Source organism: Aquarana catesbeiana, linkage group LG12, assembly GCF_042186555.1.
Source record: "Aquarana catesbeiana isolate 2022-GZ linkage group LG12, ASM4218655v1, whole genome shotgun sequence".
In the NCBI taxonomy this organism is placed as follows: Eukaryota; Metazoa; Chordata; class Amphibia; order Anura; family Ranidae; genus Aquarana; species Aquarana catesbeiana.
Window position 1 is genome coordinate 199,098,396 of NC_133335.1, and position 13,490 is coordinate 199,111,885.

General features: G+C 43.4%; 1 protein-coding gene across 2 annotated transcripts in view; it reads right to left on the reverse strand.

Moving 5' to 3' along the window:
- Nucleotides 1-1,923: 1,923 nt before the first annotated feature.
- Nucleotides 1,924-13,490, reverse strand: part of PPP1R16B (protein phosphatase 1 regulatory subunit 16B) — a 108,080-nt gene continuing 96,513 nt past the window's right edge. For both annotated transcript variants that reach the window (XM_073606419.1, XM_073606418.1), the window contains exon 11: nucleotides 1,924-9,084. In XM_073606419.1, the coding sequence (XP_073462520.1) occupies nucleotides 8,608-9,084 (477 nt within the window). In that variant the 3' untranslated portion in view covers nucleotides 1,924-8,607. The remainder of the gene's footprint in view (nucleotides 9,085-13,490) is intronic.

A 13,490-nucleotide genomic window follows, 5' to 3' on the forward strand; every position in this document is an offset into this window, starting at 1 on the left:
TCTCATACTGGACACCGGAAGTTCAACATGGCACCTCATGGCAAAGAACTCTCTGAGGATCTGAAAAAAAGAATTGTTGCTCTACATAAAAATGGCCTAGGCTAGAAGGAGATTGCCAAGACCCTGAAACTGAGCTGCAGCGCGGTGGCTAATGCCATACAGCAGTTTAACAAGACAGGTTCCACTCAGAACACTCAGTTGCCTTTGGGAAATAGACGTATGAGTGCTGCCAGCATTACTGCAGAGGTTGAAGGGGTGGTGAGTCAGCCTGTCAGTGCTCAGACCATACGCCACACACTGCATGAAATTGGTCTGCATGGCTGTCATCCCAGAAGGAATCCTCTTCTAAAGATGATGCACAAGAAAGCCAAGCAGACTAAGGACATGGATTACTGGAACCATGTCTTGTGGTCTGATGAGACCAAGATAAATTTATTTGGTTTAGATGGTGTCAAGCGTGTGTGGCGGCAACCAGGTGAGGAGTACAAAAACAAGTGTGACTTGCCTACAGTCAAGCATGGTAGTGGGAGTGTCATGGTCTGGGGCTGCATGAGTGCTGCCGACACTGGGGAGCTACAGCTCATTGAGGGAACCATAAATGCCAACATGTATGCATCTGTGGGGCATCCTCAAACGGAAGATGGAGGAGCGCAAGGTCTCTAATATCCACCAGCTCCGCGATTTCATCATGGAGGAGTAGAAGAGGACACCAGTGGCAAACTGTGAAGCTCTGGTGAACTCCATGCCCAAGAGGGTTAAGGCAGTGCTGGAAAATAATGGTGGCCACACAAAATATTGACACTTTGGGCCCAATTTGGACATTTTCACTTAGGGGTGTATTCACCTTTGTTGCCAGCAGTTTAGACATTAATGGCTGTTTTGAGTTATTTTGAGGGGACAGCACTTTACACCGTTATACAAGCTGTACACTCACTACTTTACATTGTAGCAAAGTGTCATTTCTTCAGTGTTGTCACATGAAAAGATATAATAAAATATTTACAAAAATGTGAGGGGTGTACTCACTTTTGTGAGATACTGTATAAATTGGTCGGATGCTAGCGAGTTAGTAGAAGCTGTTACTGGGAGAAGTGGCCATCTGTAGTCCCTGTGTTTGACCATCAGTCCTTAGGTTGTAGTTGCAAAGCTTTTACTTTGATGAGAGGGGACTTTACAGTTTGGGACTACTCATATCCCCTTACTTGGAGATGCTGGACACTGGGTCCCCCTCCTGTAAGTGCTGGCATCTCTGAACTCTACTTTGGGCTGTTTTTAACCTTGAAGTTGTGTGCCATTGTCCCTTGTAGGAGACTGACTTGTACATTACGTTATTAATTTAGTAAACTCTTGAAAATACACTCTTTGGTGTGGATTGCTCTTTTCTCTAACCTACATGGGAATGTCTCGTGTAAACAGCCCTTTGCATTGGGGTCACAGTGGGGTCCATTGCCAACTAGGTCTAGGACAGTTGTGAAAGTTTCCCAGGGAGTATTGGTTTGGCCAGACTTGGTTGTCCTTTAGGTGTTCCCTTATAGTGACCAAGTTTGGGATCCTGAGGGCTCCATGCTGAAAGTACTCTCATGGATCAAGGTAATTCACTGTGGACTGGCCAAGAATGGGTTAAAGAGCAGTTGCACTTCCCAGTTACACAATAAAAATATTACTTGTCCTGCCGCCACCTATGGGTGTGTGAGATACCTGGCCCACTGCTGAGTGCTGTGGTTCCACCCTTTGGCCCCTGTAGTGACATAGTGGCTGGTGGAAGGAACCAGAACATAGACATGACCAAGCATTCAACACTCCCGGAAATGTCAGATGCTAAATATACAGGATTTCAGCAAGCGTAGCTTTGCACAAAAGTGAAGACTGGCAACATAAATGATAGGATAAGCGAGTATCAATTCCGTTCTATGCCTGGAGACCTTAGTTTCATGTTTTTATTCCAATAACAGAATCACGTTAACATTTTATATGAAAATTGTGGATAAAAATGAATGCAAGTAAAATAACACATACACAAGGCTTTTGACCCTCTTATTTAGCTCCTTGGCTTTAGTTATGTCTCTAGTTCAAGCCATAGCAATGTTTGAAAAACATACATTATACCACACTCTTAGGACAAGGGGTGAGTGAAACTGAAAATTATGCTCAGCTCATACATATTTTATTAGCTCAGCATGAGAAAACACAAGAAAAATTTGGGGCCATATGTTTTTAGGAACCAAAAATCTCATCCACTTTTTGTCTTTTTTAATAAAGTATTAAACAATTTTTTGATCATACAAAGGAGAGATGTTCCGTGCTATGGACAAGGTGTAAAGAAGTGTTTGTTGATAAGCTGCTGCCTCCACTAGGACTACCACTGTGGTGGAGTCAGCAAAAAAAATTGAAATAAAAAGTGGGTATGGCGCTGCTTGTTTTTGGTGTGGACACAGTGGTGTGTGTCCCTTTAAGTGTACCTGCGGTTGGTGTGCTAAGTATTATGCTCAGCTCATACAATTAGCTCAGCATGAGAAAACACAAGAAAAATTTGGGGCCATGTTTTCAGGAATCAAAAATCTCATCCACTTTACGCCTTGTTTAATAAAGCAGTAAACAATATATTAATCATAGTACACCAGACTCACATTAACCAATCAGACTCCTCCTTTCACTTACTTAAAATGCAGGCATGACATTGAAGTTTGGTTTTTGACTGGTTATCATGGGTCACTGCATAGACAAAATTCTATTTTGCATACAGTACCTGTGATATAATCTTCACTCTGCATTCTATGAACAAATGCAATGCACAAAATAAATATATATTTTTAAACATATACTTTTTTTTTTTTTTTTTTTACATATGGACATCCTTCTTTGCACAGGAATATATACATGTTTAGTAAAATGATAAGTGTACTTACAGAAAAAAATCATTTCTATCCCACCCATTTGAAAGTCAGAAAAATCCTACTTTTTTCTGCTTTGTCTGGGATTAAGGAGTTTGCATGATAAGTAAACTTACCCTTTAAAGCCCAACTAGTTTTGGCTTTAACCCTTCCTCACTGTATCCAAACAAAATAAAAAATGTTAAAAGTACACCTGTGGCCAGACTATGTTTACATATTCGTCACAGGCAGTAACAGGGCTTTAAAATAGGCAATCCTGGACCTCTTTAGCTGCTTGTACTGTGAGTAATTAATTATCAAAATCTTCAAATATCACAAAAAGTCTGATTTCAGTTGGTTTCTAAGAGCTTAGAAACACCTGCTGTGTGCCTATTTTAGAAGGATGATAGGCTTCCAAGATTTGCTATCTAAAGAATATGGCTAGGATTTTGGTTCCTCTGTTGTGAACTTTGAAGATGAATTTTTCCACAATGCCTATAGCCACAGAGATAAATTAGAGTGGCTGTAAAGTGCTCATACTTTTTGCTCTTAATTTGTAAGTACTTTAGTGTGCATAGTCTGGGCATAGGGTTTTACTTTAAAGCGGAAGTAAACCCATCCATAAAACAGTTTCATTTCCAACACGTGATGGAAATATAACACTTCCATTTGTTGTGCTCTCAACCAAACTGTCAAACCATCCAATGGCTGGTGTCATAACTGATCACATGTGCAGCATCATGGTAGATTAAACAGAGGCAAAGATGGTAGCTTCCTTGGCTGAAAACGATAGGGGGGTTTACTTACACTTTAAGGTAAGCTGTCATTAACCTGGACAATTAAAACTGAGCATATGATAAAATATGCATGAGTAAAAGTTACCTTCTATCATTGCATGTCAAAATGATCATTACATTCATATACTGTACAAAGAATATTCAATGTATATGCAAATTGTGACCTTTTCTGTAAAAGGTAGCCTTTTTCGTGTCCGCTGTTACCTCCCAAGATTATCTATTGGTCAGTGAAGCCATTCATTTTATTAAAGACCAATTCCTAGGCTATTTATTTAAAAAAAAAATAATGTAGACTTGCTCCTCAGGTCTAATACAGATTTGGGGTTGCCCAAACTAAGATTTTGGATCCACTGATTACAAAGACATTCAGTGCAGGTAACCAATGCTTATGCATTTTTGTATCATATGTTTTGTTTGAACTGTTATAAAATTTGTGACAAATTTACTGTTAGCATATTAAAACTCTATAAATACACATTGATTTGTACACATATACATAGCTCTCGTAATTTCTATAACTAGATTAGACTGCTGCGCTTTATTAGACTGGGCCTTGTTTGAAGGTAGAAAACCATATTTCCTGCCCATATCAACCAATCCAAGGTGAAAATAAAATACGTTTTGGATTAGCTACTACTATAGTACAGACCATTTTACCTTGCACACTTTGATTACTTAGACTGTACCTTAAAGCAACTCTATCTAAAAAGAACATTTCTAAAAAAGAGCACAGAAATTAGTAAATGCCTCTCTCGCACTCTGAAGAATTGTCAGAATCTAGCATTTCTGGGTGTGTGGGGGGACCATCGGAGGGGGACCATGAATTTGACACTCCTGGATGTTTAAAATTCTGAAGAATCTTATGTCAGCAGTTTCTCAGGAGAGTTTAGCGTTGCAGGTTGCAGGATAGAAATATCTTCTATGCAGAGGAACCTCTTTTGAGACTTTTATTTTAGTGGCAAAGTTGCTTTAAAATTAGTTTAATTGGCTCTACATCTTTTATGAAAAGTCACAGTGAATTGTTCAAATTGTCTCACTTGCATGGTTTGCTAAAATGTCATTCCTCTAAAACCGTATTTCAGTCTTTGGTAAATGCTGGAAACGTAAACCAACTAACGGTTTCTTATATGTTTCTCAGACTCTGTTGATGTTGTTCCAGGGTTTGCCCATTAGGAGATTCTAATGCCCCGTACACACGATCGGATTTTCTGCCAAAAAAAACGCTGAGTTTTGTTCGAAGGATGTTGGCTCAAACTTGTCTTGCATACACACGGTCACACAAATGTTGGCCAACAATTAGGAACGTGGGAACGTGGTGACGTACAAGACGTGCAACGAGCCAAGAAGAGTTAAATTGCCAGTTCGGCTCCTTCTGCTTGAATCCGAGCATATGTGAACTTTTGTGCGTCGGACTTGTATACACACAATCGGAAATTCCGAAAACAAAGTTTTGTTGGCGGAAAATTTGAGAACCTGCTAGCCAACATTTGTTGGCGGGAAAAAAGTCCGACAAAAAATGTTCGATGGAGCATACACACGGTTGGACTTTCAGCCAACAAGCTTACATCCAACATTTGTTGTCGGAAAATCCGATCGTGTGCACAGGGAATCACTTTCCTGTTGGATTTTTTAGTTATTAGATCAGAATGCGACAGTAAGAGCTGGTAAGGATGGTTAAGAACATCTCCAGGATGGACAGGCACAGTCAGGAATAGCAAGGAGATCTTGCTGCACCCAAGGCATACAAGAAAGATTGGGGCTGACTCAGGCTCCATCTATAACGAAAATATTAATTTGGGTGAAATTACCCCATATAAGAGTAATGCCCCGTACACACGGTCGGATTTTCCGACGGAAAATGTGTGATAGGACCTCGTTGTCGGAAATTCCAACCGTGTGTAGGCTCCATCACACATTTTCCATCGGATTTTCCGACACACAAAGTTTGAGAGCAGGCTATAAAATTTTCCGACAACAAAATCCGTTGTCGGAATTTCCGATCGTGTGTACACAAATCCGACACACAAAGTGCCACGCATGCTCAGAATAAATAAAGAGATGAAAGCTATTGGCTACTGCCCCGTTTATAGTCCCGACGTACGTGTTTTACGTCACCGCGTTCAGAATGATTGGATTTTCCGACAACTTTGTGTGACCGTGTGTATGCAAGACAAGTTTGAGCCAACATCCGTCAGAAAAAATCCTAGGATTTTGTTGTCGGAATGTCCGAACAAAGTCCGACCGTGTTCACGGGGCATTATACAACCTGGTTTCTCTGCAGTGGGCTTATGCCAGTTTGCTGTCAGCTTCATTAAGCACCAGTAAAAAGGAACTGGACTGATGTAGCTAGAAGGGGCCACTACTTTAGTAAAAGTCATGTAATCTCCAAATTGATTTATAACAGTTGGTTTGTACAACTCTACCTTGATCAGACTAAATAGTTACATTTTAAACATCCATTTTTTTGCTGTGGGCCTAAATGTATTGTTGTTAAGAGCAACTAAGACAGTCCTTATTTCAGACCAGATGGTAGGTTTAGCCTTTGTTTCCTTGTAATAAACAGTCTATAGGTGAAAGTGCTTGCAGGCACTTACACTATCCATCACAGAACACTTTCAGAGTAAGCCATGTGGAGTCTTTGACATCATTGCATCAAATAAATACTGTAAGTCACATGTTATAGCAACAATGTCACTACGGATAAAAAAAAATATATAACATACACATATTCACATTACTGAAAATATATTCATGTGTAATAAATGTCTTTAAAACATGGGCAGATTGATCGTTTTCACTGGCTATATGGGAAGCCAACAATTCCCCCATCCAATCAATTTTAGGTGCTGAACAACCAATATGAACTATCCTGTACATGATCTGTTTGTTTGGTTTGCTAGCAAATGTCTATATCGTAAGGGACAGGCCATAAATATGCATGGCAAAATATATAAAAAATCAGGCCATTCGCACCTCTGTCATTCAAGGAGACAAATTTAAAATGCACCTACTTTAAAAAGAATCAGTGACAGACTTCTGTAAGAATCGCAACTACTATAATAGTAATTTAAATCTAAATATTTGTGGCTGATTCTCTTTAAGGAAAAACTCCACCTAAGTATGACTTGGGTTATGGTTTGTACTCACCAGCCCATCCTGTTCCTCAATCCAATGTAACCAGTGAGTGATAATGAAAACTCAGTTGAAGAGCCAAACAGGACTTGCATGGATAGAATAGGATTTGGAGCATACCCCACCCAGTCAACTCCCCTCCCCCATCAAAAGGAAAATACATATCAAGTGGTGTTCTGCTGTAATACATAGATACACTTAGTTGCATTTGTACAATATCTACTGTATGCAAAACTTAATACACTTTATGTACAGAATTACACTCTCTGTGTAAGTATTCATGGACCAGTCTATATACATGTATTTGTACAAATATTTCTATACATATGGTCATTCCAAAAGGACATTATATGGTCAAAAGTTTGTATACACCTGACCGTCACATCTACTATATGGCCAAAACTATGTTGACCCTCCCCCCTCTAAATATTGAGTTCAGATGTTTCCACTGGAGAGTGGAGATGAGCGAACCTATGAAAAGTTTGGTCAGTTATGGTTCAGCCAAACTTTTTAAATATTCACAAGCATCTGAAATTTTGAAGTCCCACTGAAGTCAATGGAAAAAGCATCAAATGATGCAAAGTTGTCTTGGAAAGATCTTGGCAATCCTGTTGATGAGATGATTGGGCCAAAAAACAGCCACTTCTACAAGGCATACTAAGATAGAAGGGTGGGACTTGGTGGCACTGGAAGTCAAGCTAAGGGTGCACAGACAACAGCAGGAGCAGATAAAAGGCAGAACATGCCTCAAAGCAGTCTTTGGGCCTTTTGCCAATCCAAGCAGCAAAAATTACATTGAAATTTGGATTCAGATTTGGCCATAAAAATCCATGAAATTTAAACCGTAATTAAAAACATTTGAAATTCAGGTCAGCTCTAGTGAAGGGTACTGTCAATGCTACAGCATACAAGGACATTTTAGATAATTGTGAGGCTACAACCTTGTGGCAAAAGCTTAAAGTGGTTCTAAAGTCTAAACATTTTTTACCTTAATGCATTCTTTGCATTAAGGTAAAAAATGTTTGGGCATCAGTACCCCCCTCACTCCCCCTTTTACTTACCTGAGCCCTCATTCCATCCAGCACTGTGCACATCTGCAGCTCCTCTCTTCCCTCACTTCCGGGTCTCACTGACTTTGCTGAGGCACTGGGAGCCAATGGCTCCTAGTGCTGTCCATCAAAGCCAGTGAGGAGGGAGCGGGGCTGAGTCCCACTGTCTGTGTCAATGGACCCAGCAGCAGGGCTCGGCACTGGATGGAGAGGAGGGGCCGGGAGTGCCAGTGGGGGACCCGAGAAGAGGGGTTTCGCGACCGCTCTTTCGCAACTGCTATGTGCAATTTCATTCCAATGTTTGTTATTTTTTCATTTTTAGTCGCTTAAAGGAAGGCCCTTTTCTGTTTCAGCACCCCTGGATAAAGTCAGCTCCATAAAGATATGGTTTGACAAGTTTAGTGTGGAGGAACCCGAGTGTCCTGCAAACCCTGACCCCAACCCCACTGAACACCTAATGAAAGGGAATGTCAATTGCGAGTGACTTCATAAATTTCCTTTTGACTGAATGGGAACAAATTCACAAAGACATGCTCCAAAATCATGTGGAAAGCCTTCCCAGAAGAGTGGAGGCTAACCAAAGCCACAAAACAGGAAGGTGGTCAATTTCATATTAATGTCTATGGTTGTGGAATGGTACATCCAACAAGCTCATATAGTTGTGATGGTCAGGTGTCCACAAACTCTTGGTCATATAGAGTATATATGTACACTTTGCTCTGCGTATAACACAGACATAGGGCTGTATAGAAGCTGAAGTCATGACAGCCGACAGCATCGTAAGATTTTGCTGGCTTCTTCCTCTTCTTCTTCAGATGTAGCTTTTAGCCGTAAAATTGGGGGATCCCCACTAGTGGGTGTATAGTACACAGGCGTACCATTGGAACACCATGGGGGTGTGCCAGGATCACTAGCGTAGTCTACATTGCCAGACCCAAGCAACTCACTCGTACTCCGTGTCAGGTACCTGCTCTGTTTTGCTGCCATCCTCTGCCGCTTCAGCTCAGAAAGTGTAATTGGGACCTCGTCCAAGATGCTGCTCCACACGGGGCTTTGTGTATACGAGGACAGGGAGTAGTTGGAGCTTCCATTGGAAAGGGGGGTAGGAACTGGTGAGTCAGGAATGATTTGAGAACAATAAAAAGGAGGGACTGGAGAGCAGAACCCATTATGGTACTGGACTTCTGAAAAGTTATCGTGATTTCCTCGGACTGGGTCAGGATCCAAGGGTTTACTCTGTAAAGACAAACATCAAATACACAGTTATGCTGCTGTCACTAAATAGATTACCATCTTACTTCTTCCCATGCATCTATTACCTCTCTAGATCCTATATGAAATGGTCTTATGGTGTTTTATATAAAATAGACCATTCTTCTTTTCTGCTGGAAAATACTTGTTTTAGAACTGCAAGAAAGCAGCCCAAATACAGGAACAACTGTATTGGGGGAGGAACTGTAATCCAGTCTTTTCTGATTTGTGATCCATACAACCCTGTTGGACAACAAAGCTGGCCCCCTGACCTCCACTGGGACAGTGGCAAAGCTTGGTCAGGACCATACGTCCATTTGCTGACTGGGCAATAAAGGAGTGGCAGCAGATGGATAAGGTCATCACTCTGCTCACTTTGTTCACATGTGCACTGTGACGGAGCCTGATTGGCTCATACCACAGGTCCTCTCTCTCACAGCCTGATGCTATTCATGGCATTACAGAACGCTAAAATCAGGATACATTCAGATATTCCAAATTAATTTAAAAATACATTTAATTCTTTTTTTTTTATATGTATAGTTAACTGTGTTACCTGTTTCATTTATATTTCCCAGAGTTCAGCTTTAATAATTAAAGCTTTTACTGAGTTATTTAATTAGTAATAATTATGCTATAGAAGTACCGGCCTAGGTCTGTGTTTTGTTTTTAACCAGATCCCACCCAGCCTATAGTACAATAATGGCCGGGCAGGACCGCTAAAGTTCTGGGTGGTCGTCATATGACCTCCTCCCCAAAATGGCTAGCACTGCGGCGCAATCTGTCACCTGCTGTGACACAGCGGATGACAGATCAGTGTACCGGTTCGCTGCCAGTACCATATGATCTCTGTGACCAATCACAGCAGATAACATGACAATTGTACACTATAATTGGCCTCCATTTATTGTGTACTATTGTGTTAATCTGTGATTGGTCACAGTGATCACATGGTACAGACAGAGCCAATCACAGCCCATCTGTACCATGTGATTAGCTGTGGCCAATCACAGCTAATCACAATAGTAAGCATTAAATGAATTGATTTCATTCAGTAAAAATGGATGTTTATAACAGTCATAGTCACTGTTATAAGCAATCATAGTGTCCTGATCACCTCCCCAGAGTAGTACAGTGCTACAATGGTAAAACCGTGTTGCTCTGGTCATAGTATGCAAAAAAAAAGTAAACAAAAAATGTAATAAAAAAGAAAAAATATTTAAAGAAATGTAAAAAAAAAAAAATATTACAAATTTTTATTTTTGTTTTACTTTTTACATACTGTCACCAGTCAGTGTCCCTGGTCACTGCCACATCAGTTATATGATGACGCTGTACTGCACTAGTGACAGTATGTAAAAAAAAAATGTATTTCTTAATTTTCCAAAAAATTGTGACAAAAAATTGCAGCTTTAAAAAACTCACCATGCCTCTTACTAAATACCTTGGACTGTCTACTTATAACTTTCCTGCAGAAGACCAAAGAAATGTTGCAGTATACATTTTTGCCTAAATTTATGAAGAACGATTAATTATCTGTAAAATGTTATAACAGAAACAACAATGTATCTTTTTTTTTTTTTTTCGAAATGATCTATATTTTTTGTTTATTTGGCACAAAAAAAATACCCAGTGGTGATTAAATACCACCAAAAGAAAGCTCTATTTGTGTGAAAAAAAAACTATACACATTTCATATGGGTACAGTGTTGCATGACTGCGCAATTGTCCTTCAAAGCGTGACAGCGCTGAAAGCTGAAAATTTGGCCGGGGCAGATAGGGAGTGAAAGTGCCCGGTATTCAAGTGGTTAAATGCACTTTTGGCACAAGCTTTAGGGCCTCTTCACACTAGTGTGTTGCACACATATAAGGCACATTATTCATATGTGTAACACATGGTTTAATGTAAGTCGTGGTGCACTGGCAGCCCAGAATGAGCTGTGAGTTATGGTGTGCCATAAAGTAAATCACTGTGGTGCAATTCAAAATGAACAAGACAGCACTACGTTTCAAGCATTTTTGCAGTGCTACACACTGGTGTGATTGTGCTTTACTGTTTGATGCAAATTTTGGACCTTCAAGTTTTCAATTTTAACTCCACATGCTTCTGTAAAGTGTCGGGCTTGGATCCTATTAACACCTCTGCTTTTCTCACCTGTTGTGGTGCATTTTTGATGTTTTATACATATAGTACTATTAATTGCTGTGGACAGGGCCGGATTAGCCACAAGGCCACCGAGGCCAGGCCTCGGGGCGGCAGTGGTGTAGGGGCGGCGCCGCTCCTGCAGCGACTTCGCGGCCGCCCCCCCTTTCGTGCTGCCCATTAAAGTCTATTATGGGCACCAGTGCCCATAGAAAAAATGGCCGCGAGCCGACCACGCAACTGCGCATGCGCCGTCCTGAAGCCGGACGGGCTCGGGAAAGCTCGTAAGCGCTTGGCCGGGCGGCGCATGCGCAGTAGCGTGATTGCGCCGCTCGGCGCCATTTTTAAAAAAATTGAGATTAGCTAGTAGTGTCAGCGGTGCGGCGGCATGGGAGAAAGATGACATCTCCTATTACCCGCACCGCTGTTCCGCCCTCCTCCTGATGGCAGGCAGCATGGCAACATTGGCAAGGGACATCCCCATCTGGTGGCAAGGGACATCCCCATCTGGTGGCAAGTGACATCCCCATGTGGTGGCAGGCATGGTGGCAAGTGACATCCCCATCTGGTGGCAAGTGACATCCCCATCTGGTGGCAGGCAGCGTGGCAAGTGACATCTCCATCTGGTGGCAGGCAGTGTGGCAAGTGACATCCCCATCTGGTGGCAGGCAGTGTGGCAAGTGACATCCCCATCTGGTGGCAGGCAGCGTGGCAAGTGACATCTCCATCTGGTGGCAGGCAGTGTAGCAAGTGACATCCCCATCTGGTGGCAGGCAGCGTAGCAAGTGACATCCCCATCTGGTGGCAGGCATGGTGGCAAATGACATCCCCATCTGGTGGCAGGCAGCATGGCAAGTGACATCCCCCATATGGTGGCAGGCAGCGTGGCAAGTGACATCCCCATCTGGTGGCAGGCAGTGTGGCAAGTGACATCCCCATCTGGTGGCAGGCAGTGTGGCAAGTGACATCCCCATCTGGTGGCAGGCAGTGTAGCAAGTGACATCTCCATCTGGTGGCAGGCAGCGTGGCAAGTGACATCTCCATCTGGTGGCAAGGGACATCCCCATCTGGTGGCAAGTGACATCCCCATGTGGTGGCAGGCATGGTGGCAAGTGACATCCCCATCTGGTGGCAAGTGACATCCCCATCTGGTGGCAGGCAGTGTGGCAAGTGACATCCCCATCTGGTGGCAGGCAGCGTGGCAAGTGACATCTCCATCTGGTGGCAGGCAGTGTGGCAAGTGACATCCCCATCTGGTGGCAGGCAGTGTGGCAAGTGACATCCCCATCTGGTGGCAGGCAGCGTGGCAAGTGACATCTCCATCTGGTGGCAGGCAGTGTAGCAAGTGACATCCCCATCTGGTGGCAGGCAGCGTAGCAAGTGACATCCCCGTCTGGTGGCAGGCATGGTGGCAAGTGACATCCCCATCTGGTGGCAGGCAGCGTGGCAAGTGACATCCCCCATCTGGTGGCAGGCAGCGTGGCAAGTGACATCCCCATCTGGTGGCAGGCAGTGTGGCAAGTGACATCCCCATCTGGTGGCAGGCAGTGTGGCAAGTGACATCCCCATCTGGTGGCAGGCAGTGTAGCAAGTGACATCTCCATCTGGTGGCAGGCAGCGTGGCAAGTGACATCCCCATCTGGTGGCAGGCATGGTGGCAAGTGACATCCCCATCTGGTGACAGGCAGCGTGGCAAGTGACATCCCCCATCTGGTGGCAGGCAGCGTGGCAAGTGACATCCCCATCTGGTGGCAGGCAGTGTGGCAAGTGACAGCTCCATCTGGTGGCAGGCAGTGTGGCAAGTGACATCCCCATCTGGTGGCAGGCAGCGTGGCAAGTGACATCTCCATCTGGTGGCAGGCAGTGTGGCAAGTGACATCTCCATCTGGTGGCAGGCAGTGTGGCAAGTGACATCCCCATCTGGTGGCAGGCAGCGTGGCAAGTGACATCCCTATCTGGTGGCAGGCATGGTGGCAAGTGACATCCCCATCTGGTGGCAGGCAGCGTGGCAAGTGACATCCCCATCTGGTGGCAGGCATGGTGGCAAGTGACATCCCCATCTGGTGGCAGGCAGTGTAGCAAGTGACATCCCCATCTGGTGGCAGGCAGTGTGGCAAGTGACATCTCCATCTGGTGGCAGGCAGCGTGGCAAGTGACATCCCCATCTGGTGGCAGGCATGGTGGCAAGTGACATCCCCATCTGGTGGCAGGCAGCGTGGCAAGTGACATCCCCATCTGGTGGCAGGCA